We start from the raw sequence: 27640 nt of genomic DNA on the forward strand, positions 1-27640 counted from the left end.
TATTTAAGTAACCTTCTCCAATTGCTCAAGCAGTAATTTATGGTAGACAAGCTAAAGTATGTGCAATGGCTCTGTGTCGTAGTCATCGAACGTAGCTATAATCTGTTTTTTTTTATCTTCTTTTTTATTATCTACTTTGTGTAAAAGCTGATACGTACATTATACCATCTCATGGCGTGGAATTAATAATAATAAATTGTTTTTACACAAAATTTGCTGACTTTTAAAAAAGTTGCCTATTTGCTCTACTTAATGTAACGTCACATTATGAGTTTGTACCTATACTTGGTATATGCTCGTCGTAGGCGTAAAATTTATTCGGTATCGGTACGACTTTGGCGAGATATACTAACTCTATTCGAGCTTAACTTGCGGTATAGTAACTGCCGTAACTGTCGTAGCAAGAATATATAAATAACCGCATCGGTTATGTAACCAATCACGTAAAGAAGTAATGTCGCAAGTTCGATATAAATATCCTCGATTTCTAATACAAAAACAACAATAGTTGTTATCAATTCAGGTACGCCGGAAAAAAATAAAAACGTAACTATGATATAAAACGGGACAAAGTTTGACATTTTCTTATTGTTGTCATGTCCCGAACATTGTTTTACTACAGTACTGATTTTATCACGGTTAATTCTAGTTTTCCTCCTTTGATTGGGATTTAACTTGATAAAAATATATGTGTACACGATCGCACAAGTTATAATAAATCCTGCCTCAAAAACTGGAAATAAAGTTGTGTAGATAAATTTTAAAAGATAAAAATTCTTATAACGTTGCACGTAAAACATCCAAGTGTTATTGATAACAGCATACAGCCAAGTTGAGAACAGCGCCATTCGTATACGCTGTGACGTGGCATATAGATGATATTTAATGTTTAATTTTACTTCGAGAAATCGATCAATGGTCATTAACATTAAACCAGTGGCCCATGATAAAGCTAGAGCGCACATAGTTATGCTGGAATAAGTCGTGAGTGTGGCTTCATGCACTATATGGCTGACGCTATGAATAACTTGTGTGCACATCATTGCAATTTCGAAAACACTCAGATTGATCAAAAATATCCTTTGGTTTTCCTTTACGCGATTAGTCGAACAAAGTAGATATATACCAAGAACGTGTAGGGCTATAGCAAATAGATAAATAGCGTATAGAATTACATGAAGCATTATAGCGACAAGCGATTCCATCTTAAGATAACGATTCTCCTTCTTCAATATAATTTTCACAATTTTTTTTTCAATTCTAGACGAAATGTTTGGGTTCTTTTTTTATTATAATCGCAACATAATTTTTATTTGATTAATTTTTCTTTGTTTACCATCTACGTTTTCTAAAGACGCAAAGATAAAGAAGAATATCCTTGTCGGTTGAAATTATTGATATGTGGTTTTTCTTAAACCTAAATAAAATTCTACAGGGCCTGTGTTCTAGTTTGCAACAAATTATAACCAGCTGAAAAACGTACTCCTGGAAAAACATTTCTATAGCTTTATTTGTTTGCAAATTTCACTAATAAAATATAACAAATGAACAAAATATAACTTGAAAAGAGGAAGAAAAGAACTAAATAATTAATGTTAATTTTCACAGTCTAACGAATCGATATTTTTTACAATAAAATCAGCTAGCTGCCATGTTGTTACTACTTTCCATAAAACGCAAATTTCACACGCACGATACAAAAGATGACTTCAATATTTTCTTCATTTATCAATGTAATTAGATGTATAGCGCACTGTATGTACGTAGAAACTACCAGTGGCTTAGTAACTAAGCTAATCGGCTGAAGGGAGAAGGGGATGGGGCGCACAAATAAGATAAATAATATTAACAGGAATTTTAGTGTTTTATTTTTGTTTACCCATACGAAGATTTCTATAAAAAAGAGTATTATGGTTCATGGTTGCGTTCAGGCTTAACTTTTTAATCCCATCGCACTTTATAATCTAATTTTGTCGCGTTTTGTAATCCCATCACATTTTGTAACCCCTTTTGTCGCACTTTGTGATCCCAAATATATCACAATTTGTAATTCTTTGATGCCGCACTCTGTAATCCCACCTTGTCACACTTTGTAATCCACGATATTTTTGCGATAGAACATTCCTCTCGTATACTTCTTCAATTGTTTCTGAAACGCTTTTTGTGTTAAATCAGTGAAGAAGTGAAGAACAGATGACAGTTCCAGCTACACATCTTTTCCAGTTTCCACTACACGCAGAAATTCTAACAGGTAATATTTTTATGGCTTATTAGGTTTTTACTTAATAAAGGTCACTAAAGCGATAATTGAGGTGAGTAAAGTGAAGTAACCAAAGGTTTAACGTCATTGAAACATCCCAACACCTGCCTCTTATTCTTTAAGTGCGACAGGATTACAAAGTGACATACAAGATCATTGATACTACTCTTAATACCTGCACATTCCGACGAATGACCAGACCGGATCAGACCACCCAAGAATGCTGTCTAATGAACAGACCACCCAATAGGTCAGGTATAAAAATGGATACACAGTTTACAACCGCATAGACGTCTGTATAGACTGTTTATAAATAATAATCTTTGGACGATAAATTTGCTATTTTTAATTGATTTCTAGAATAAAATCACTTTGACTTTTGAGCTCTAAAATAAACTACAGTCTGGAAAATATACAAATATCAGTAAAACCGAACCGAAAGTTTGTTTTGACAATAAAGTAAAGACAACACGAGAGATTTCATTTTTTATAAAACACCATATTTACTAGCTTTAAGGAGTTTTGTGCAATGCTTTGTCTATAGCAAATATATAAGAATGAAGCGGACTGGCGTTGTCCAAAAAATTTGAAACCTTATTTGACAGAAAAATTGATGTAAAAACAAAGTAAGTGCTTATATCGATTAAATTACGTATACACAATATATATAGATGATTTAGTTTTTTTTTTTGTTCAAAGTGATATTAAAGTTGATTTAGATTTTTTTGTATTTTTTTTTGTCCTTAGTGCCTAGAATCGTTCACCACAATTAGCTCAATTTTTGCGTCAATTGTCAAAGTCAAAAAACCAACAGCCATTTTGTGGCCTTCTTAATAATTTAAGAATACCTTAAAAAGAAAAGTATAATATTTTGTAGACGATATAGTTACCGTCAGCACTGTGGGAGGTCTGAATAGAACAAAAATAGATTTTCTGTAGCAGATTCAAGAAGTTAGTCTGAACTTTCTTTTCAGATTACACATCCTAATGCACTAAGCCTTTGAAACTGTGTGAATGCGATTGTAGTATGATGAGCTTAGACTTAAATAGTTTTGTTGTTCTATATGGTAAATACCTGTCACTGGCCTCCGTCTTTTTCTCTTCTTAAAATAAACGTATTTCGCATTTTTGAAGAAGTCTTTCTTCCTCCAAGGTCTTGCTAATAACAACACTAAGCCGCTACGAATAGAAACTCTTTTTTAAAACTCGTCCGCTGCGATAGCTTACCAAGGAAAAGTAAATCATAGACAAAAGTGAATGGACGTTGGTTTACTGAGGAACTAGTCAGTGTCTGCATTTTGTATTTTATAGAACATTTACACTAGTCACAATTCGTAAGAGCAATTATTAACAACTGCGCTTTGAGATTTGTACTTATGGCTTGAACAACTGCAAGAGAGTAAAGATTTAAATTCTTTGATTAAAAATTTAGAGAAGGCTAGCGGACAAGTAGCAAAGAGAAATTTAAAGTGATATCGGTCCAACGATTACTTAAGAAATCAGAATCTCCGTTTTCGTTATTTTACAGATTTTCGGTGATTGTTTGTATTTCGTAGATCGATTAGAAAATCGGTGTGAAGGCAAATACAAATGATATTAGCTTAAAGTAAATGTGCAGTTTGGTTAACTTGGTCACTGTGTGTAGCCAGGACACCCATCATAATTGTTCTTATAACCAGGAAGTCGAAATAGTTAAGTTGAAAAAATTGCGCTAGGTCTCAAACTACTTTTCTGCAGTCAGAAGTCTGACTGCGCTTTTTGATTGGATAATTTTATTGTTCTTTGCTCACGTGGTAAATATAAGGAATTCTTTTGTTTTTAGCAAGAATGGCTTCACTCACCGGAACAAACATAATTAATTCTTGTACTAGTTAAAAGGATAACATGTGACCACACGGGCTTTTTGCTCATTGGTTGATTGCAATTCGCGGTTTGCTATGAGGTGGATTTGATTTTTAGGGATTTGCTGCGACATTTGTTTGCGTCTAAGCTTTCGTTTGAGAGAAACTAAATTGGATATCCTCGAACAAAGCTTAGTTAACTAGGCTACAACTGTGGATGAAATAAGCGACTTAAAAGACCACCTTCAGTTGTTTAATGCATTAAGCAAAATAGAACAAAAGAGTATTAATTTCTTTCCCTAAAAAATCACCTCTAAGCTTCTCCTATGGTACAGAGATGTCAGAATGAATCAAATTAGCTTAATCGATGTTTATTTTGAGCTATTTTAAATCAGGAATGTAACAAGACAAGTCAGTTGTCAATCAATTTAATTGGATTGCAAAACGACAATTTTTTAGGCTAATTTAGATAAGAACCAATTACAGCTCTTTTAGTAAACAAACAAGCAAAAAACGACCTCGGAATTGTGCAAAATACGGAATAAAGAATTGTGCAAAATGCAGAATAAAAAATCGAAAATGCGCACATTGATTAAAATGCAAAATTAAAAATTGCGAATAGTAACTTGAAATAACTATTGTTTTGTTTATATAAAAGGTGAATTATATACTTAATCTGTAGGAAAATTGTAAGCGAGCCGAAAATAAGGTAAAATGCGAACTTAAAAACTATAGAATTGAAGTTTGCGAATTTAAGTTATCACTTCTGAGTTCATACAATTGTTGCAATTTTTGGCTTATTTAAAAGTTCTCGTAAGGCTACAGAAACCTTGCGTCAGTTTAGGATGGAGAGATTATTAATCAAGCTTTTAACGGTAATTTTGCTACCGTTTACATTCCAAAAAACATTTTTTAAGATGCTTTTGGGAAACGGTTGGTTTACGAGTTTTTTTTAAAAATAGGATATATTAAAAACTATCATGCAGCACCGTACCACTAAAATGATTGCGCATTTTTTAAATTCTTCACTTTATAGGTTTCCTAAAAACCGTTATGGTTTTTAAAATTCTAAACCCAAACTTATTTGATATAAGTTTAAAGTTATAAACTTATTAATTCGGTTTCAATTCGCAAGAATGACACCACCCCTGACTTTAAGTCGTGCCAAGACCTCATCCGCCAATTTGTGCATACGCATTCATACTGTCAACACGATATTAGAAATTAGTCATTTACAACGTGACAACGTGACAACGTGCAACGAGTCTTGTTATAAGTTTATATTTTAATAGCCCCTTAACCCCTTTCAACGCATGCAAGATAAGGTAAACGAGTTATGTATATTTAACTTCATTCAAAAGACTTGGTGGGACGGCTCCGTAATTACGGAGCCGTCCTGTCCATTTATTATAGGCGCAGATTAACCCTGGGAACAAAGTTGAAATATATTATCAAATATATATAAGCGATGATGCAAGAAAACTTTGTTGCTAGAGCCTCTCGCGATATTATTGTGATATTTCTTGTGATATTTAACTACAAAGTACAAAGGTGTTAATTGTTTAAGAAGTGCCAATACAGTAATATTTTTACATTAGGTTCTTTGTTATTTAATGTTGTCAGTTGAAAGGTAACTTGTAAAAACACTGAATTTGTAAAAAAAATTGGGTCAATTTAAACTATAGGCTTACATTCTAGGCTAAATGTTATGACAAGGCATAGCACTATAGGAGGTATACTGTCAGTGTTGATTGGATAGTGGTATTAATGTCACCAATCGGCTATATGTGAGTTAGACGAGGCTGAGAAAAATTTTTAAAAGCAAAAAACAATTTTTAACAAGTAAAACTAAAACAAATTATGTTATAAATTTTTAACGTTATTTTTTGTTTTTGCTAACTTTGAACTTGCCTAATTTATAAATATTCAATTTTATAACAAGCTATATAAAAAATGTAGCTGATAAAGTTTATATTTATTTTTTATATTTACGAAAAAAAAAAAGAAGAAAAAATTACGCTTTTGTAGAAACGGTTAATATATATACTTTTCTGTTTTCCTTTTGCATCAACTTTAAATTTACTTATTTCGAAAATACAGTGAATCAGCATGTAGCATCAAGAAGACACAGCAATAAATTGTGTCATAAAACAAAAAATAAATGTACTTTATTCTTGTTTTTTCCTGCATAAAAAGTTTTATTCCCACCAATAATGGTTTTTAGTGCTTTGGTATCTGGAAATACCCTTTAAAGCACTATATTTATAAACAAACATTACTAACTTGTAGGGATTTAAATTGGAAAAAAAACTGCAGAGGTATGGATGTCCAAATAAATGAATAAACTTACTTGTTAAACTCAATATAACCACCAATACAACAGCGCATATCTGTGACATGTTTTCACACATCGATTTTGCTTATTTCAAAATAACACGGCGAAGATATTAACTAGAATTTATCAAATCAGTTTCTTCTTTCCTCGATATGCCAAACAATAAGTAAATAAAACTCGATTTATTTTTGTACACAAGTTTTTAAGCAAGCCAGCATAACCAAGTATAAAGGTATAGTGAGATGACATTATTCTTTCCTCTTTAATCAGATAAAAGATAAAGAAAGAAAATTAAGATAAGATGGAATTTTTTTGTTATTTTTCTTGTTTTGTAGTTTGATACTATCTTAAATATTTATTATAAATTATTTTCTCGACAACACAAATGTCAGTTCTTACTGATTTAATAAAGATAACGAAGTGATATGAATTAAGATTGGAATCATGCACAGGAAGGCTTCAAGACTGAGGAAAAAAGCACGCATCAAAGAAAGGTTTGCATAACAAAAAATAGAGACTAAATTCTGGATAAAGAAGACACCCATGGTTAGGAAGAAAATATTCATGCTTGATTACCATCAAAGGCTGCTTAGCGACTATAGAGAACTTATTTAAATTCTGTTGATTCGAGAAAACATCAGTTCCTTAAAGCTTACCTCCCGCAAAAAAAAAACAAGTTAGGTTTATATAAAACACCTTGAAAGTCTAGGAATTCAAAGTAGCTCAAAGTGAATTATTGTATTTAACATTTTTGTCACAGCATATAAGGTTAAAAAGATTTTTTAATCATTCAGTTTGGCGTTCTAAACATTTCATATAAATGTCAATATTTAGGTATTCAGCAACAGCAATTACAGAGCTACACAATGACATCATAAATTAGCATAATTAGCAAAACTCTTGACACTTTGAGTACAAAAAATTAAAAAGATTTATAAATGACTTTCAAAGGTCTTTCATATGAACCCAACTTGTTTTTCTCCTGGGAGGTAAGCTTTAAGTGTGTCTGATGAATAAGAAACCACAATGCAATGAAAACACTGTAAAAAATAAATAAGCTAATTTGAGAAGGGAATAGGTGATTACGGAATAGGTGATTGCGGATTCTTGAATGGAATGTCATCAAAGCCGTATATCAAGATGTCTCCCCAACGCAAGTCATAGCAATAAGGGAGACATACCAGTAGGATTTTGTGAATATTTGGTTGCTTATCGCGGGATGAAACATTATTACCAAAGATACCTGCCAAAAAAACCTGTGATAAACTATAGGTTTGTAACTTAGCAACAAAAGCTTTAGTTCTATATATTAAGTCTCATTAATGAATGTAGAAACACGAAAACCACAATAACAGAAAAAACGTAACAACAACAACAACAACAAAAACAACAATAAACAACCACAACAACAACAATCTTCTTTGTAATCTTCATAAAACACTTTCTACAGTAGTGACAGAAATTTCTTGTGTAGATATTTTCGCGAAACTCTTCATTTATAGACCTGGCAAGAATCTGACCAATTAGCATTTTTGAAATCAATAAAAATATGTTTGACTTTAAATATTTATTTTGCTAATTAATAAATTAAATGTCACGAATAGAGGTCAATGCGAAATTCGCGAAAATTTAAGTACCTTAACTATCTTTTAAGAATATCCTCATTTTGTCAAGAGAACACCCACATCTATTAACTGCTTATAAATTTCTCAGGACAATTTGTCTAATCTGATTTTCCTTTTATAAAGTTGTAATATGCTATGAGAATCTTTACCAAATAACATCAAGAAACCATCCTTATCGGACATCCTTAGCAAAACTTTAAGATCAATTTGTCGTTACGCACGCGATTTATCAATTAAATAGCTTTACAAATAAATCTAGTTTATAACGTGGCTATAGTTTTTTTCTTATAAAAACCCATCGGCTCCAAATTTGATCAATAATTAAGATCTCATATAGTCAGACAATAAAAAAAATTTAAGCTATATTACTCTCCTTGAATATAAACATTCTATTTTTTTATTAGAACTTATATTATAAGAACATTTAGGCTGACGTTTGACCAGAAATTAAGAGCACTAGAAAAGTTTTGAAAAAATTTATTTTATTTTAGATTCTTCTCAAAGTTTTAAAAAGGTTTGGGTAAAAAGGAGAAGCTGCGAATAGCTTTTAAATATTTAGATAAACAAATAGACAAAACAAGATAAATCAAAATAGTTTTATAATAATTTTATATATATCACATAATTCTATGTGAGAATCAATCTCATTGTTGTCTGCGGGCCGCCAAAATTCAGGGACACTTGTGCTATATAGATACGGTTTTCGAACGACAACAGCAACGACTATCTAAAATTTATTTAAATATTGTCCCTCAATTATCCGCAGCCTGGGCTACTTTAACAGCGGAAAAAAACTAAGCGAAACTCGCAAAAATTCGCAATTTTTTTAAAAAAAAACCGCCATGAACATTTTTAACTTACAAAAGGTTTTGATATTACAGTTATTAAGTAGCCGCATAAAACAACACTGAATAAGACTAGCCAAGCTGCTAACGAATAGATCTTCATGAAAAACCAAGCATATCACGATTAAAGAAAGTACTTAGATACTAAATGACGAAATATTTTTTCTAGTTAAGAACGATCAATGCAAAATTATTTTTATTTTTAATTAAAAAAGCGAACAAAAATAGCCATGTTAACAACTATAAACAGCTCTAGAATTTAAAGGAATGCACGGGATCTTTTTTTCCTATTGGATAACAAGTATATATGTTTGAGGTTTGTCTTTTAAAAAGAAAATCTTTGAATTTTCCAAATGTGACGACATCATTGACGCTTATCTGATTTTAATAAAATAAAATTATTTCGTTTTTGATTTGAATTTAAAATGAAATTAATGTCTGAACAATATACTAAATACAAAGCAAAAATTTCCAGATAAAAAATATTTTATCGTTTGTTTACTCACATATATATCTTTAATCTTATGTTTTTTTATTAATTATATAAAAACGTCACAAGCTTACAATTTGGATACAGAGATAACTCTGAAACTGCAAACTTCGAATTTCGGGCCAATATGGAATAAACTAGGTGTGGAAATATAAAACAAAACAACTTAACATTTTACAATCGACTTTAAAAACCGCAAAAGGGAATACGATATTTTAATTTATATACATTTTTTTATTAAATATAATTTTTTTTAACTTTTCTTGATAACAGCATTCTCTGTTAAAAGGTTCTCCTATATGTACCGACATCAACCGCGTGAGACATGAACATTCTTTGTTAACTATATGACCAACACAAACTGCGTAAGAATTATGCGCAATAGCTTCTTTATACAATTCGAGTTATTTGAGAAACTTGAATCTAAGAAAACCAGGCTTATTTATTTAATTTGGAACAGACAGGTTAATGATATCATCAAATTCCAATATTTCATCAACCGTCCGTCAAAAGCACATCATCATATTCATTTTCTTCCTAAGCATTTCTAGCTCTGCGCAATAGGGACAACAGGTAAACGATTTTTTTGTCATTAACGGTTCTCCTCCATTGCTCTTATGCGTATGTGGAATTTTTCACCGGCCTATGGACTAGTCTTATACACTAATTATTCATTCCGTCTGTCTGTATGTCTCTCTGTGACAGGCAAAGTGGATGTGTTTATTTTCCTTTGATGTAGCCGTCTCATTTATTAAACTTTCTGACGTTACTGCACAATGTCAATGTATCAGACTGATTTCAATGATTTTAATAATATTAGTGAAACAATTGCCATTGCAATGCAGTTAACTTTGAGCCAAATAACTTGGGAACGAGATTATATCAGCTTTCTTTAACTGCATGAGAAGGAAATAGTACCAATAGCTGTGTCCATCATCTGTTTCAAACGCGAAGGATTGACGACTTCATCATAAACCCTTTTAACATTATATCTTCAAAACCTTTTTACCTTTTTTTTTTACCAGGATTATCCTATTGCAGTAACGTTCAGCTCAAATTCAGTGATACTCAAATAAAGAGACTCGAATCCATTGACAATCGTGCTAGAATTCTGACTCAACAAAATGTTCCTGAGATCAGAAAAGAAATTGAAAAACGAGCTGTGCTGTTTGTTAAAAAATGTTTGGATGGTAATGTCTGTGATAACTTTCAAGACTACTTCACTGTGAAGCGTCATCAAAGAACAACAAGAAACAACGGTTTTCTTTTATTTATACCTAAAGTAGATTGGAATTTGCAAAGGGAAGCTTCTTTTCAATGGGTGTGAGTTTATTCAACTCTTTACCCATTGGAATTAGGCAATGTGAAATTTTTGAGGAATTTAAAGCTTTGTGTCAAGCACATTTTGTTTGATAAGTGTATTTGTGAGTGTGTTTTCCATACAGCCTGGTTTAGCTTTTGACACAATCTTTTTGAGTTTTGTGTTAACATTCTTTTTCAACTGAGGACTCTATATAGTGCACCGTTTTGTGACAGTTTCTTAGTTTGTTTCCCTGTTTTTCTCGATATAGTCTTTCTCTCTTTTTGTCTCTCATTTTATTCCGTACAAATATACATAATCTTCACATTACATATTTACTTTTTATCTATTGTATATAACCATTTTAAATGAATATTAATATTTTTAACATTTTATTATCAGGACGCATATTTATAACAGTGTTTTATATACTGACATGCAAATCCTGTATAAACATTCGTTAAATAATAATAATAATAATAATAATAATAATAATAATAATAATAATAATAATAATAATAATAATAATAATAATAATAATAATAATAATAATAATAATAATAATAATAATAATAATAATAATAATAATAATAATAATAATAATAATAATAATAATAATAATAATAATAATAATAATAATAATAATAATAATAATGTCGAATCAAAGATTTACAAAGTCGTTTCGAGGGATTGAAAAATTTATGAAAAAATAATTTATCTTATATAACGACGGATGTGACATCATCAAAATATATCTCTGTATCCCTAATCATCCAAATTTTGTGCATCTTACAAATAGTTATATTTAGAACAAACAATCGAGCTTGGACTTGTTCTTAGGATATTCTTGACATCTGATCCGTTCTTCAGAATATATTCTTAAAAAGTACGTAAAGAAGACTTGTTCAGACTCAAGACACAACAAGGAAGTAAATATTTAAGGAAATGTTGAGAAAGTTGAGACGGCTAAATCGTTAGAACCTAGATTAATCTCTTTATCAGACACCCTAAACAACACACCTGCTTTTTTTTACTTTCTCAGCAAGTATCAGTTTTTTACTTCGATTGCTAGGTAAAGTTTTATTTATGACGTTATGTCTTCATACGTTTCTAGCTGAGGTAACACCAACTTCTTATACTCAGCAACAACAGTTTGTTCGGGACGTAAAAATGGAAAATAAGGAAGTTTAAACTCAAACCTTAAATAACTTTTGAGTGAATAATTTTAAGGAAATAAGTACAGAAGATTAAAAAGCTTTCTCTTTTCAGTTGACATGCATGCTAAACTGGGGGTGAAAAGGTATTATTTTTAACCATTTCATCCCATGTAGCTTTAACATGAAAAGCAAATAAACTTCAGTTTTGCGATTTTTTCTTAATTTAATAAATTTTAGCGTGACGCTACGCTAATAGAAGAGCAAATACAGTCGTCGTAAGAATGTAACTGGTGATTAAGTCATTGCAATGCACTTTTAAGTTTTAAGCCATAAAAATAATTAACGTCATCTCCGCATAGTTAACTAGGTAGCACTTGGGACTAAAATGGAATCAATCTCTAAACACTGGGTCAACCCACTCGTTCCAAACGTACGGCTTGATGAAGTCAAAAAACCCATTATTCAACCGTTCTTCAAAAGCACATAATCCTACATTTTCTCTATAACCAGACTCTATACAATAGACGCATCGGGTAAATAAATCTCTTAACAATTTTTTTTGTAACTGGTCATTGCTGATATCATCAAAATTCAAATGACGGTTCTTTTCCATCGTTCTTCTGTCTAAGTGGAATTTTCTGCAGGCTTATCGACTAGTCTATTTTTCGGACAAATCGGGTTGCGAAAGTAAAAACGTCTGTCAATTTTTTAATAACGTTTTTGGGAATAATTCTCTTTTTCGTTTATAGGCGCAAAAGATTCTACAACTAGTAGTATGTATATATCATTTTCATATGATATTTGAGTCCTTTTTTGTTTAATATTGTTCTTTATTAAAAAGAAGACAGTGAAAATTCATTAACGACGTGACCCAATATCATGACCAAAATTTTCTAAGAAAATCATCAGAGTAATATTTTTTGTTAGATGAATGGCATTTATGCTGTGTTAACTTTTAACTTAGTAGGAATAAATTGTCCAGTGTATTTGATCAACTATACGCTAATCCATATTAAGGTGGGTTAGATTGATATTTCCAGTACGAATTCTTAAGAAAATCTTTCAGAGCAACCTCTCCAAATCGAACACCTCTATGAAGCAGATACTTTTTCTACCGTGAGCATTTCGACAGTAATTAAATGTTGGTGTACATGGAAATATTTTTTTAGATAATGTACCCGACTTTCCGTCTAAATTAAAAGCAAAAGCGATATCTGGTTTAAATATACTTAAATATCTTTACAGCTTTTTTATGCTTATTTAGAGTATTAGTTAAGCTTTTTTATGTAGGGAATGAGCTGTGGTTAACATCTTTTATTATTTTCTTTTAAAAACCATTTTCTGATATGCAATGCGACGCTTTATTTTTTCTGGAATATATCTCTGATACACACATATTTTTCATCCACCGTTAAAAATAGTTTTGAAATCACATATTCCAACAAATGAGATACTTATATTAATTAGCTCGTTAGCACTTCGTTGCTTTTTGCTCTAAATAAATTACGACAAATATCCCAACGTCATATTCTGGAATTAAGTTAAAGATGTAACTCCACGCTTACTCTGCATCAGAACCATGATGTATTTCAATAACAGGTGGTGTGCGTGTGACAAATGTATATGTTTCATTGTCACTGGCCTCACGCTGAAGTTTCGCACGTTTATAAAGTTCAGCAGATTTTGACTGCAGCATATCATTTGGAGCGTCTAAGTATTTCGCATCATGGACTGTTGCAGATGCGCTCCGCGGACGTTTCCGAACGATGATTTCAACGTCATTGCAGATGTCATTTTCCAATTCGTTGCATATGGATGAGTTCGAACTACATAACACTAAAAAAGTAATTTAATAGTAAAGTTAATCATTTTCCCATTCCAGGCACGGAGTCAAAAGATTGTCCTTATAATAACTTTAGGAAATAATAAATTGATCAACAGTAAATAATAAGTTTTTTATGATTTGTTCATATATATACAAAACTTACAGAAATTGATAAAATACCTGATTGTATTGTATAGTTAGGTAAACTAATGGAATTCATTTCATTTGGTGCGTGAGATGTGTATGAAGGGGGCTTCGATGGTAAAATAGAAAGTTTTTTCAGGGACTGTTTCGATTGATCTTTGTTTGTTAAAATAAAACTGCTTCTTCGGTTGCATTTTTCTTCGTCTGCTGCCTAAAAATAGAATAAAATAATAAGGGTGAACTTTAAACGGTCATCACGAAGTGTCACTTTGTTTTTCTGCTCCGTAGTCTAACTAATGATTTAATTTAAATATGAACATCCACAACTGCTCTTTTTTAACAAGATTGAAATATGTAAAATGTTATAAGCTGCAAATGCTGTAGTATAACCAGAATATCAAAGGATCAAAAACGCTACTGAATTTAGGTCCGATTCAATAAAGTCAAAGTAAAACAAAATATATTGTGCATTAAGATTAAAACCAAAGTTTATTTTAGCGAAAATTGTTACGATGCATGCCATTGTTTTGATAAAGCAGCTGCATAACTATCCTCATTGACTGGCTTTTACACTACTTTAAGGGGAGAATTTTTTGCAGTTTATTTTGTATTTAAAAGACGTAAAATAATTTTTGCGAAAATAATCTTTGCGAAGATAAATTTTTTGGATTATGTTTTTTATGCAATCTTCTGAACTTTTTTTCTCCATTGAGAGCTCTGACAATTAACTGCCTATGTTAGAACCATTTTACTTTATTGTTATTAGCAAAAGTATTTTGAGCGTCGCATAATAAAAGTCTAATGAATTTCAGATTAAAAAAAGTTTTTTAAAAACTTTCCTTAGAATCTTCATGCTACTTATAACTTGGAGATTTCTTTCGTGCAAAAAATATAACTAATTCGACACCAATGCTAATATATGTTCCACTTTGACTTGTTTCCTTGTTCGCTCGACATTTTTATGTTAGCAGGATAATCAAACACAGAAGAGTGGAGGTCACTGGCAATATTTGAAGCTGTAAATCCCACTAAAGTGTTTGGCATTTCTATAAGTGATAGATGGACAATTGGCCTTTAAGGAAGTTTACGTGATGTACTTCTGTCCGGTTTAAATAGTTAATGGTTAGCGAAACTTTACACAAAAAGGGTGCAACAAGAAATTACAGAGTTAGAAAGGTATGCGAGAATATCATTGCGCTTATCCCATTTTAAGATGTTTTGCGACAATAAACTTTCGTTTCTCGCTTAGTACTCTAATGTCATACCTAATTCGTAATGACAATTTGTCCTTAAAACGTTGATATCTCGTTTAAAATATATATTTGGTCTATTAATTTAAATTAGTAAGAATCATACCTCATCTAATGCTTTGTCAAACTGCTGTTGTTGTGTTTTGATGTTGCTTTTTAAAAACTCGTTTGAGGCAAGTGTGAGCTTACTGCTCGTACAAGAATTTTGTGCCTACAATTAAAAAAAATTTGTCAGTTTAATTGCAGAATTCATAAGCCTTATAAAGATATTTTGAAAAAGTAAATAGCACCTTTGCTTGAACTGCCAGTGTAAAATTGAATGCCAACAACATCTAAAAATACATTTGATAAAGTTTATTACATTTTCTTGCGCAGTTATGTTGTTTTGTGCGGTGTGTCATCTGTTTTGAGTTAATGTCACATGATGATTAAAAATCCACTAGTCCTGGTGGGGAAAGGTAAGATCTTCAATCAAAACAAATGGCCTGAGATCTTAAGTTCCAACTCCCTTTGTGAACATCAAAGTCAGCTAGTAAGTACTAAGTTTGTTTGTAAGCCAAAGGTTGGTTTGTGAGCCCAAGTCCTTTTTTCAGTGCTTAATGTCTTTGTAAGTTCGTTGGTCAACATTGGCAAGTAAACTTGGACAACTTTGAAGCGCGTATGTCTAATCTAAAAACAGTGTTTATAACTGCTTGTTAAACGATGTTCAACATTTGAGCCTCCTTTACAATACATCATGCATGACATTGTATTAGGTCATGTTACGTTGTTATTTTCTACCAAAAGTGTTAAGACACACAAAGAGGCCTGCATCCTTTAACTTCCCTATGATTTTAAAACACATGTAAGAAAAAGTCTTGTTATCTCATTATCGATAGATACTTACTGTAAAACAATTTAAAATTGAGAAGGACAAAACGGTTGCAAATTTATGTGGATTTTCAAGAGATTCTTTTTGCACCAAGATTACAGCCAACAAGAATATCATCAATAAAATCAGCATCCTAAAAAAAATTTTTTGGCTCCAGTTCACTAAATTAAATCTTCGTGAAAAACGTACTTTTTCTGAATCGCAAAAACAAATTCTTTCGACACAATTTAGAAAGCTGACGTTGTGTTACAAAAAGAATAACTGAAACAAGAAAATCGACATTTTTATTCTGGTAATTGTGTTCAAGTTTATTTTAACAGAACTGCTTTATACAAGGGTCGTGAAGCGGATTTATGAATGGAAAATAATTGCATCTATTCAGAAAAAAATATACAGAGTACTAAGCAAAGGAAAATATATAAAATAGTCGAGTAAAAATTAGAAATCAGTCTGTCCTCATTTTCTCTGCTCTATTAACCACTTTTTTCCACTTTTCCCCACAGTTTTATTTTATGCTTTTCATTTGCTTTTGCAATCTTTCTGACAGCGTGGAGTAAACAAGATCAGTGTTTTTGGCGTTGCATATTATTTTTAGACTGACGGAAAACATGCGATTACTTACAGACAGTAATATGTTATGGTTGAACAGCGCTTGTCATTATTCCAAATATAGTAGATACTCAGGATAAAGAAAACCTAAAACAAAATAAGCTATTATTTTTCTGTCTTTTAAACTCCACAAAATAGCGAAAAAGTTTCAAGCGTGTCTTTATCTTTTCTTATTTTTTTCTTGCGACAATAAATTCAGAAGAGGCAGAAACCTTTTTATTTTTATTAAACTTAAATTGGTGGTAATGAGAATTAAAAACGAGAACATGGATAAATAAATTCTTGTTATTAAAATGTTAAATGCATGTACCATTGTCAGCATCAAAACGCAAGCCAATGTAACATATCCCGGAATGTCGTTTGAAAGTGGCCAGCAACTAAAACAAAAGAAAATTGTTGTTAATGTCCTGTGTTCACTTTATACTTTGATGCAAATTGGTGATAATAACAAACGTTGACGCAGAAACATTTTGGAACATTAGATATTTTGTGCGCATTGAATTCTTTTGATGTTATTCGAAAAGTTTTACCTAAATTATTTCGTCAGTGTTCGTTATAATTTTTTATACCTTGTTTAGATATAATAAACTATTACCAATTGCGAAGAATGAAACTCTTTTTGATTATTATCCATGATTAAAATAATATGAAAGGAAAGTGTGCAAGAAGAAGTAACATACAGCTCATTCGTACGTCACACACAAGGTATTTCATATTTCACTACCTCTATTATGTTGTATCGCTTCATGTCCAACCAAAAAGACTTAAAATCAAACACAACTCACCTTCTTTTATGCGTATCTCGTGTTGATTCAATGGTAATTGAAAATGCAATGCAAAATCCTATAAACAAAAGCAGTAATAACAAGACTGTTTATTACTCGTTATTATTTAAAGAACATTCATAATCAATATACTTCAGTATAACAGTCATGGATATAATAATTTTTACATTTGGGCTACCTCTTGTAATTGCTTAATCACCTTGTCAATAATGTACAGCTGGTATGTGTTGGAAGATGTGTATTACATTGGGTGGGTGGGTGGGTGGTTAGCTTGGAAAAAAGTATTAAAATTAAAAATTAGAGTAGTTAACAGTTATGATCGTATTTTTTTTATTTTGATCATTTTGGCAACAAACTTTTTTAACTTTAATGCTTTAAATAGTAACTAGTCGTTAGCCCGAGGAAAAATCCACGGGTTCGCCCGTCGCAGCTAAGCTACCATTTTGCGTGACAGACAGACGGACGGACAGATGTATACGGGCATTATAATATAGATGGCAGCGTGACAACTTATAGATTAAAGTCAAACCAGAACTGAAACGAGACGAGCAGGCTCTCGTTCGGCTTCTGGCTATCGATAATAAAACCCACTAGCAGAACACTATAGTTAGAACTTAGGAATAATAAATTACCAGTCATTGTACTCCACCATTTTTTATTTTTAGCCATCTCTCTCCATCCACAATAGTATAACATTTCATTAGTGCATAGTAAAATGACCATTTGAATAAAAAACGTCAGAAAGCCAGAAGAAACATTGCAGTGAGTCTAGACAATAACAATAAGTTAAGGTGAAAGCTAGAAAATAAATTGGTACCTCTTGCGTTATTACTATAAAAATTTAATACGTTGCAAGTTATAGGTTATCGATTACAAGACGGATATGGACAATTACGTGTCACAAATACCCCAAGTTATAGTAAAGCAGCGAAATATAGGTTTCACTAAATTTTTAATAGATTTAATGGTTTTACTCACCTGCATATCCACTCGATAAATCCCAGCGAAAATAATACTTTCCATAATAATTAACATTATTATTCTCAGAAAGTGAATTGAACTGACGAAGACGAAGTCCAATCTGGAAACAAAGCATTAGTGATCTTACTTCAGAACTGAATTAGCACAATCACCAAATTTGAGTTTTATTCACCGTGTATTTTTGATAAAACTAAAATAATTTCACAAAAACTGGTCGCCCCACAAAACATTGATTCAGACAGGCAGGATTTTCTTTTTCATTTCCTCATCAAAAATCAACAGATTGTAAACTTGCGCACCCCTGATCTTAATCTATTTCTTTATAAAGACCTATGTAAAGCAGATACCGCTATCCATATTTTAATAATTTAGACTGGGGTGCTTATCTTAACCTAAGATTATTGCTTTTTTGCTCAAAGCTTGTGGCTAAACCGCTCCTAGCCCTTTAATATGACGTGTGTGGATTATGGGTTCAAAAAATAATATAACTTTTAAAGTATAACAAAAATCTAGCTAGAAGTTAGATAGAAAATTAGCTAGGCTCTTAAAAGATCAAGTGATTTTCGACAAATACTTTTAGAATTTTGCTCTTTGTGAATAAGAATTTTAGACTACAATAAAACTTCTATTCACGAAGAGAAATGAAAATTTTAATGATAATGAAATGGCTTGGAATAGTTTACTTGATACTAATTGTCTGTTTTCCATATCATACAATGTAAAGGGGAAAAAAATTTATTTCGCAGGTAACCCACAAATTCGATTTTTTATTAATCTAACTTGGCCCAAATAATTCGTAGGTTCATAATTTCATATGCCTAAAATTTTTGTTTGGGTTGATAAATTTCTGCAAAACACCCAAATTGGATCAAATCGCAAGAATAAATTGTTGTGAGTAGCGAATGGCGCAATTGGATGTGATAGCTTAAATGTCTGACAATTTTTCGGTTATATATATATATAACTTACCCATTTAGACAGACCATACATTTATCCAGTGTTTTCTCCATTCGTATAGGTTCTGTTAGGAATAAATTGCGTCGAATATATTCAGTGTCTACTGTACCATTTTCCCTATTATACAGCATCAAATACGCTTTATCATCTGATAACCTGCGGTAACACCATTTGCATTTTGTTTCTTTTGAGTGACATGACGCGTCATCTGTTTGACTGGCCATCCGTCGGATACCGTCTATCAGTCTTGTGACTAAAGCTAAACTAAAAGAAATACATTGCTATCATCAAAATTATCTCAAAAAAAAACAATCATAATAAACAATTCCGCAGGGAACATTAATTGAGAAAAACGGATCATGATATCGTGGTTTTTTGGATATATTGAATTTTACTTTGGTATCTTTACTACGTTATGTTCTTTACATTCGTGACCTTCCACACAATCAGTGTTCTTTATTAACGAGGTTCTAGAAACTTGTTTTCAAGAATAAAGAAGTAAAAAGTACGTATGTTATTGATTTGTTCTTATTAAAACCAAAGTCTTTTGTTGAGACATAATTTCAAAATAATTAATCATTTGCCGTAGCAGGTCCTCGCTGAATAAATAAAAACACTAATATGCATACCTGTGTCGCACAAAAGTAAACACCAACATTGTGAGAAAACAAATCGATATCATGTAACTCACTTTTAAAGGGTTTGGTAGTTTCTATAAAAAAAATAAATCATATTTAAATAAAATGATGATACATCATCTGGTGTTTTTTCGGGGTGTTTCGTATTTATTGCTGACCATGTCATCATTTCCATGATATAAGTGTTGTCTCTGCACACAAACGCTAACAAGTACGCCGAATGCCTTCATTAAAATAGTTAAATTTCCAGCCTCTGATACTGACAAAATCCACATGTAAGGCATATTTTATTACCTGGATTTCAACTTTATCAAACTCAACTTTTGTGAGAAATAGTTCGACTAGATTATCTGCTTCGACACCTTCAAGCAGTATATACACATCATACGAATCTGGTTTGTATGCATATATTTTATTTTCTGATGAATACTTCATTTTGATTGTATATGGATCACCTTCAAAGCGTGCGTATGTATCTAAAGGAGAAAATTATTACGTTAATTATGCGACACTACATTTTTAACATTCTTTTGCTAAAAAAAGTCTTGCTGTGTTTAATGAAACCAAATTTTCTTGAAAACGCAAGAATGCGCTTTATAACTTTTAGTATATCCAGAAAAAAAGTGTCCCTTCTAAGCCTTGGATAGAAAATTTGTCCTATTTTTCAAGGCTGTTACAATAAAAACTAACTTCCACCCGATTTTTAATGCTCCAGAACAGTTGTTTGAAATTCATGCTTACCATGCATTTGAAGCGATTTTCTCACAGTGTGTACTCCATCGTATGACACATCATTGTCAAAAGGTAAGGGCCAGTTCATTTTTCCAAATTGATGTGTCATTTTTCCTTTCAAATTTCTTATGTAGATCATTACATTCTTCTTTCCTTCTTTTGTCAGATAGTCTTTTACTTTGATAACATAGGTATGTTTTTCTCTTTGTTTCAAGCGAATCAGTGTCGGCATGTCCGTTGGTATAAAGGAAGGATCTAAAAAATAAAAAGAGGAAATGTGATGCAGAAGAAATGCAGCTGTCTTGTAAAGCATCTTAATCTGTCTCAGGGAGTCAATTTTTTTATTTATGAGTGCATAAAAAATGTCCCAACTTGGAGAGGCTGTTTGTCAAGATTAATCTTGTTTGGGGGCATTCAAAAGTTCTTTCCAAGATCTGTCAAATTAAAAATCGGGTTGGGCTTAAAGTACTACGTCAAAAATTCGCCCGGAAAAGGGTTGAATCATGCAGGACCTGAATATAACCTGCCTTTTGTTAAAAACATTAGGCTAATTTCTTCATTTACACAGAATCATTAAATATAATTTTAGAAATTTTAGTTGCAAATAAACAACTACATATTCCAACAAGTCATCATTGGTCTATTCTGTCACACAAGCACCCTTTACCATTCCATACATTGTACTACATTTGCCGAACACATCCTTTGTCAACAACAATAACAAAAGCATATCACAACATACCATTGCACAGCCTCTCAATAATATCATCTCGATTTAGGTTTAACTGACGACTTTGCAGAGACATGGTATGGTTATTATCCATTCTATAAAAATGTTTATCGTGTTCTGCAAATAGAGAATAAACGTGGATGTTCTCATCTTCAGCATTATTTATCTGTCCCAAAGTTTCATCAGAGAATACTTTCTCTTTGTCTGATACTATGGCGATAATGTATTTCTTTTCGTGATGGTTTTTTCTTCGTCGACTTTCCTTTAACGTTTTTACAGTAGCGTTGATCATTGTGGATAGTTTTATCGGTAACGAGTTTGGCATTGTACGAAGAAACTGATACAATTTTGATGGTTTTGAAAAGGCTCTGCTAATCCTAAAAATACAAAGTTAGTCAGAATTCCGAAAAAAAGAAAGGATACAGTTATTTTATCTTCCCTAAGTAACAAACATTTTAAATGGTATAGAAAATTTGGTCTACAAAAGTTTAGGGCCACCTCTGTTTGGGCCGGTTTTGAAGACAAAAACACGGAAAAGCTGGATTGATAAAATTATCGCTTTGAAAGGTAAACCTTGTTCTAATCTTAGATTAGAATTTCAGCGCAGATAGATCTCCATAATCGATTCAAATACCACATTAGCATGTTGTTCTTATGTAAAATTGCAGAAATTGTTGAATTTTAGTGTCGCCAAACCTTTAAATCCAAAAAAAAATAAATCAAGAAATATTAGGTGTTCGCGAAAAACCTAAAGATGCGTCCTCGTTTAATTTGTACCTTGAACAACAGAAAAGCTAATAAATCCTAAGAATACATAAGAACGCGGAGATGGTGTAGTGGTAGCGCATTCGACTTGTTATAATAAGTTGGCAGGTTCGAATTCCCACTTCGGTGCACTTTAAATGCAGTGTTGTTAGCTCATTTGGTGCCATCTACTGACCGCTAACTGGCTTGTGTGGCAGGCAAGCAAGTTAGAGCAATGCTATACGTATCTATGGCGGTAATGTAACATAGATCAGTCGGACGGGAGGAAGAGCCAACCGTTAGGATGGAATCCCCAAGGACGTTAAAACTTCCCGTTACTTACTTATGTGTACGTATGTATGTATGTATGTATAATGACTTACGAACATGAACCATCGATGGAAAAAGCAACTTTGATGTTTGATTGACGGGTATAATTTGCAAAGATGTTTGAAACAAAAGCTTCAACCTTGCTTTTGTGTTGATTTTGCGGAAAATCTGGATAGAACAATAACACAACAAGAAGATCCTTTGTGTGCTCTAAGAATATAAAAGAAGAAAAATATAAAAATATTTAAATGATTGAATTTATTCTCTTGGCACCAGACATAGTACGTGCTGAGTTGAATTTAGGCATTTCACAAAATATGACAATGAATTCAGCAACCATATGGACACAGCACTAGCAGTTAAGATCCCGAAACTGTCTACCTAAGCAAAGCTTCTTCTCTGGATATCCACCCGTGTTGCAAAAAGTATCGTCTTCAGTCAATATTCCACTGCGACATTGTTGTTCATATAGGCAACGGTACGATCCTTGTCTTTTTTCATCTGTTTTGATTTTGCCAGGACAATTTAAAACCTACAAAGATGTGTGACATACAAATTTAACTTTTAGCATGATTACCTTACCGAAAAAAAAACTTTAAAAAAACTTTAAAACTTTACTTTAAAAAGTGACAAAATATTTCGAGCCGGACAAACAGATTGTCCCACAAATATTTTGTCCCACGAAGTATGCATTAGAATGCTCACTTAAATTTTTATTAACATCTACAAAGAAAATTAGCTAAAAATAAAGAAACAAAAAACGAGATTTTTGAAAATGATCATAAGTTCTCTAGTTTTCGGAAAATGTTTAACGAATAATTTTGATCGACAATTTTAGTCCGATACGGTATTTTAAAAAGAACGACAAAAAATTTTGTGATCAACGACTGCAAATATTAATGGAGTACGGCATGTGCAAAACATAGTGACAAAATTCATTTAAAAAAACAACACCAATTTCATTAAAAGTTCCTCACCTTTCTAACTCTTTGCCATATGTTTAACAGAGCTGGCAGTTCTTTGGTATCATTTTTTAAATGATGTAATATCTTGACCATATTTTCCAAGCTTCCAACAGCTAGCCTTTTATATAATTTACCCAATGGTTTCCCTTTAACATAAGAATAACTTTCACCCCAGATATATGCAGCAGTTCGGAACGCAAATGTTGGAAAAAGTAATACTTCCGGCGCCTCTATAAGAAGAGAATAAATATTTGGTACAGGGAGTATAACTGTGTCCTTGAAATTACTAGAGTATAGGTGTTGGTTAGCTATTTTGTTACTGGCATTACTTTATTAGACAAAACATTGTACAAAAGTTTAGTATATAATCGCTCGTCAATATTAACGACCACGCAAAGTTTTATATCTAGATTTTTCAAAAAGCTCAAAGTAACCATGGTTTTTTGCCGACAATGTTTTGTCGTTAAAGTCAATTTTATGGCCATCCTCGACCTTTGGAGTCTAATTGTTTAAGAGACAAGAGCGAAATATGTAACTACTGATCAAATTTATCCTTAAAAATAAATCCCCAAAGTTATTGAATTTTATTTTCCAACATTGTAAAAACCTATTTACACGTACCAACGGCGTTTATTAATGTCAAATTGTGTTTTCCTTCTTTTCGTAAAAGCTTGTTTAACTTTGGGCTTATCCATTGGTAGAACTTTCTTCCTTTCACATGTATTGCACCACGCCCAATAAACTTGATGTCATCATTTTCACCATGCTTTGTAACATTCTTCGCTATATCTGCTGGCAAATGTTCTTCCATATTGGTCAGAAAGTGTGTGTCAAGAAATACCTAGATGTTTAATTTAAAAGAGAAAAAGAGAGGTGATTACATGTAGAAGATATATTTGAATTTTTGAAGTCATATAAGTAACATAATGTTCACATCCTTTAAAAAACGAAGGAATAGCTAAACAAAAACCAAAGCTTGAGGTAAGTAAGTATAAAAAAGAGAACGTACAAAGTAATGTAAAATCCACATGAAAAGAGTAATTAATTAGACAAAAGTTTGAATTTTATTGTAACACTAGCGTAACCGAGCAGGGAATATGTAAATTTGACCTTACCAAGAAGTCAACAAGCAACACGGAAGCAATAGCTAAGGTTACAGAAAAGGAAAATTCGAGCAACACTAAGTCTCGGCCAACATTTTGTGTTGCTTATAAAAACTTTTTTAATTGCTCTATCGAAAAATATAATGCTGCGTTGAGGGAATTAGTTTTTGCAGTACTATCTTTGACGAACTTAATTGCTCTACGCCAGCCTTACTTTTCATCAATGACTGACAAAAAGGCTGAGTTGTCAATGGAATTAGAAAAGCCCCTCTGTTTCTTTGTTTCATGGCAAATCACTCTTCTTACAAAATATAGACTTCAAGTACTTACAATGGAGAGGAATGCAGCCAATTCTTCTTTTGTATCAATGTTAGCTATTGCAATGTCCATAATTAGAAATTTGTACATGACAATGTTTCTTTTAAAAAGTGACGTTATGGATAGAAACTTGTCTTTAGTAAGCCACGTGTGAACTTCTGTACGGTTATATTTTCTTGAGTGGAAATATTTTTCATTTACATTCTCCATAATGCAGCAATATAAACCCATGTTATTGTACTGTTTACAGCCGTTCATTGTCACTGCATGATTAAAACAAAACTGAGATGGGTCTTTAAAGCAAAACCCAAATGGAAATTTATGGCCCAAATTATAGTCACGTGGTGTCTTGTAGTTAAGACCGCAGTGCCATGATTGAAGATTCAATGAGTAGGTTCCATCAACCTTTTCATCTAAAAATGAAAACAAAAACAAAGTTTTTAAAAAAAATTTTTACAGCGTATTACACGAAACATATTTTATTTTATCTATATTATAATACCTGTTTACGTCTGTCTGTCCCGCAAAATTGTAACCACAGAAGCGATACACATGAAATGCGGTAAAAAAGGACGGGCAAAACCATGGATTTGTCCACGACCACTGACTAGTCTTTAATAGTTTAATGACAAGCTCAAACCTTCTTCATTTTATGCTTAATATCCGGTTTTAGGGTTATCAGACCTTAGAGCGGAAAGCCATATAAATCATGCCTTGAAGTTTGCCTGTTCGCCTTAAGTCACTATTGTTCTGTGTACCTCTTACTTGTAGTTCGTGTCATTGTCAAACATTTATTGCTCAACTTTTATCAGAGTGTAAACGACAAGAATGTTGGTTTGCTGCAAAGAAAAGTCAACGAGAGTCAATCATTTTCTATGCTTCGTATCAAGGTTGTATGTAATCAGCATTATGCAATCAGCTATATAAAGGCTAGACTAGAATCAGAAAAAATTGTAAAAAGGAAAAACTAGATCTTAAAACAATCTTTTATATTATAAAAAAATTACAGTTGTGTAAAAACGTGAATATATATTTTTTCGTTTTGCTTTTCCTTTATTGGAATTTCGAATCGTATCCGAGTTTCTGTTTAAACCCTCCAATTTCCTCTTCTTCTCCTTTTCATGTCACGGAAATTGCAAAAACCAACATGCGTATGCAACGTGGACTAAATGCAAACTTGTGTCCAGGTTTTTTAATAGGCACCGAGAACTAGCCCTTGTTCAACGGGGGTGGCTTGTGAAATATATGGGTGGCATTCCGTCTTCATTATATTTTAAGCGTGTAAATTAACGTGGGATAAACTTTTGCAATATTAATTTTTGTAATTTAATCGTCCAGAAAAAGAAGAGTTTTACGGAATCTATTTTTGCAAATTTGACTCTTAGCAAGGAAATTGTAGGATTTAATTTTGCGAACGTTTATAACTGTAATTTTTTGCGTCAAAGGGTAACATTTGTTTTTTTAACTGTATTTTAATAAATCTAAATCTCACAAATCATCTGGAATTTCTAAAATTGCATTAATGGAAGGTTCTCCGTTTTTTACGCCCCTGGAATATTACATGAGCGCCCAAACTAATTCTCCATAGCCAATACACCGCAGTGGAGGCCAGAAGAACGTCGAGTGACGGAAAAAACTCTATTCAGCGTGTTTAATAAAGTACCAGTTTAATTCGTCAGCGCAATCAATTATTCAATTCAACAAGTCATGTAATTTTTCACAACCAGTTTTGGCTACCACACTGTCAAGTGGAAGAAGTTTTTCAAAGACAAAAAAAATTTGAGATAAATTTCTGTTTATTCTTAACCAATATTCTTTTTTCGGGGGTCTATTGAGTCTTTTAACGTCGTGACATTGTAAACTTTGTAACGCTGACAGTATCGCGTTGGCTTGTTTTAGCCTGTATCTCATGCGCTAAATGAAACATTTTGCAAGTTCAAGATAACACCATGGGATAGTCCCTATTTATTTGAAAAGGCGGAACAACATTGTAAAGTTCTGTACACAACAGGTTACTGGCGAACTCAAAAGGTGTAAGGAACAAAGTTACACGCAAATAAGAATTCGAAATCCTTTAGGGCTTTTTATTTCAATTTCAAATTTCATTATTTTGAAAATTAACTTAGCATGTATCAGCACGGAAAACAATAACCCGTACCGTATAAGAGCAACATCTTATTTTCCAGACAAACAATGTTTTACTGTCTTCAAGAAATGTTATTACTACCTAAGTGCATAAATACCCACATACAGGAGCAACAGTGGTGTTTGACTTACTTGTTAAACTCAATATAACCACCAATGCAACAGCGCATATCTTTAACATGTTTTCGCACATCAATCTTGCTTGTTTTAAAATAGCACGGCGAAGATATAAACTAGAATTTATTGAATCAGTTTCTTATTTCCTAGATATGTCAAACTGGTTAAATAAAGCTCTGTGATTGATTTTATTTTTCACTGGTCTGTCTCGTATTTTTTTACAGCATGTTGCCTTTTTTAAATTTCCAATGCACGCATCAGATCATGTGACTATGCTTAATGTTTTGTTGAAGGATCCCCGCTGCTGGCAGCTGCATGCTGAGACCTTCATTGCTATATATCTTTGCATACTATTTTTAAGATTAGTTGGAAATTTTATTTTATTTTTCTTGCTGTGTAGTTTGATACCATCTTGAACATTTATTATTAATTACCATTTCCACAACACACATGCCAATTTTTATTGAGTAAATAAAGATAGCGAAGTGATATGAATTAAGATTGGAATCACGCACAGGAAGGCTTCAAGACTGAACGCAAAAG

The 27640-nt window shown here is 32.1% G+C and overlaps 3 protein-coding genes across 7 annotated transcripts in view; 1 reads left to right on the top strand and 2 right to left on the bottom strand.

The window, feature by feature from the left end:
* Nucleotides 1-26136, top strand: part of LOC130621549 (uncharacterized) — a 36747-nt gene extending 10611 nt beyond the window's left edge. Inside the window, exons 1-3 of one of the 4 annotated variants that reach the window (XR_008980871.1) lie at nt 1595-2251; nt 17131-17257; nt 25509-26136. Coding sequence is in view for 2 of the 4 variants with exons in the window: in XM_057436851.1 (XP_057292834.1) it covers nt 2194-2251; nt 10422-10723 (360 nt within the window). In the remaining 2 variants the exon portion in view is untranslated. Of the gene's footprint in view, nt 1-1594; nt 2252-8990; nt 9970-10421; nt 11115-17130; nt 17258-25508 lie in introns of those variants that run through there. The other 3 variants (XR_008980872.1, XM_057436851.1, XM_057436852.1) reach the window with 3 other exon arrangements.
* The window catches only part of LOC130621522 (uncharacterized), a 91989-nt gene that overhangs the window by 11433 nt on the left and 52916 nt on the right, over nt 1-27640 (bottom strand). Inside the window, exon 1 of one of the 2 annotated variants that reach the window (XM_057436826.1) lies at nt 6452-6601. The exons of the other annotated variant lie outside the window; for it this stretch is intronic. Within the exon in view, the coding sequence (XP_057292809.1) occupies nt 6452-6512 (61 nt within the window). The 5' untranslated portion in view covers nt 6513-6601. Of the gene's footprint in view, nt 1-6451; nt 6602-27640 lie in introns of those variants that run through there. 2 annotated transcript variants of the gene reach the window in all.
* On the bottom strand, nt 13191-27453 carry LOC130621523 (uncharacterized). The gene is made up of 21 exons (XM_057436828.1): nt 27113-27453; nt 24848-25248; nt 24036-24255; nt 23427-23644; nt 22831-22981; nt 22503-22659; nt 21388-21752; nt 20655-20900; nt 20208-20389; nt 19905-19987; nt 19288-19539; nt 18316-18418; nt 17970-18105; nt 17338-17395; nt 16863-16929; nt 16566-16639; nt 15959-16076; nt 15363-15404; nt 15179-15283; nt 13859-14033; nt 13191-13689 (listed from the first exon to the last, which is right to left on the bottom strand). Exons 1-21 carry the CDS (start codon nt 27171-27173, stop codon nt 13415-13417), a joined length of 3489 nt encoding a protein of 1162 aa, XP_057292811.1. The 5' UTR covers nt 27174-27453; the 3' UTR covers nt 13191-13414.

This window comes from Hydractinia symbiolongicarpus, chromosome 12, assembly GCF_029227915.1.
Source record: "Hydractinia symbiolongicarpus strain clone_291-10 chromosome 12, HSymV2.1, whole genome shotgun sequence".
In the NCBI taxonomy this organism is placed as follows: Eukaryota; Metazoa; Cnidaria; class Hydrozoa; order Anthoathecata; family Hydractiniidae; genus Hydractinia; species Hydractinia symbiolongicarpus.

Excerpts from the sequence above, each read along its gene's own strand:
- LOC130621523 (XM_057436828.1), bottom strand. The coding sequence starts at position 27,173 with ATGTGCGAAAACATGTTAAAGATATGCGCTGTTGCATTGGTGGTTATA. Across the intron at positions 24,256-24,847 it reads TGGCTGCATTCCTCTCCATT|GTATTTCTTGACACACACTT; the intron begins GTAAGTACTTGA and ends TTAAACATCTAG. Across the intron at positions 20,901-21,387 it reads TATTGAGAGGCTGTGCAATG|ATCCTTCCTTTATACCAACG; the intron begins GTATGTTGTGAT and ends TTTATTTTTTAG.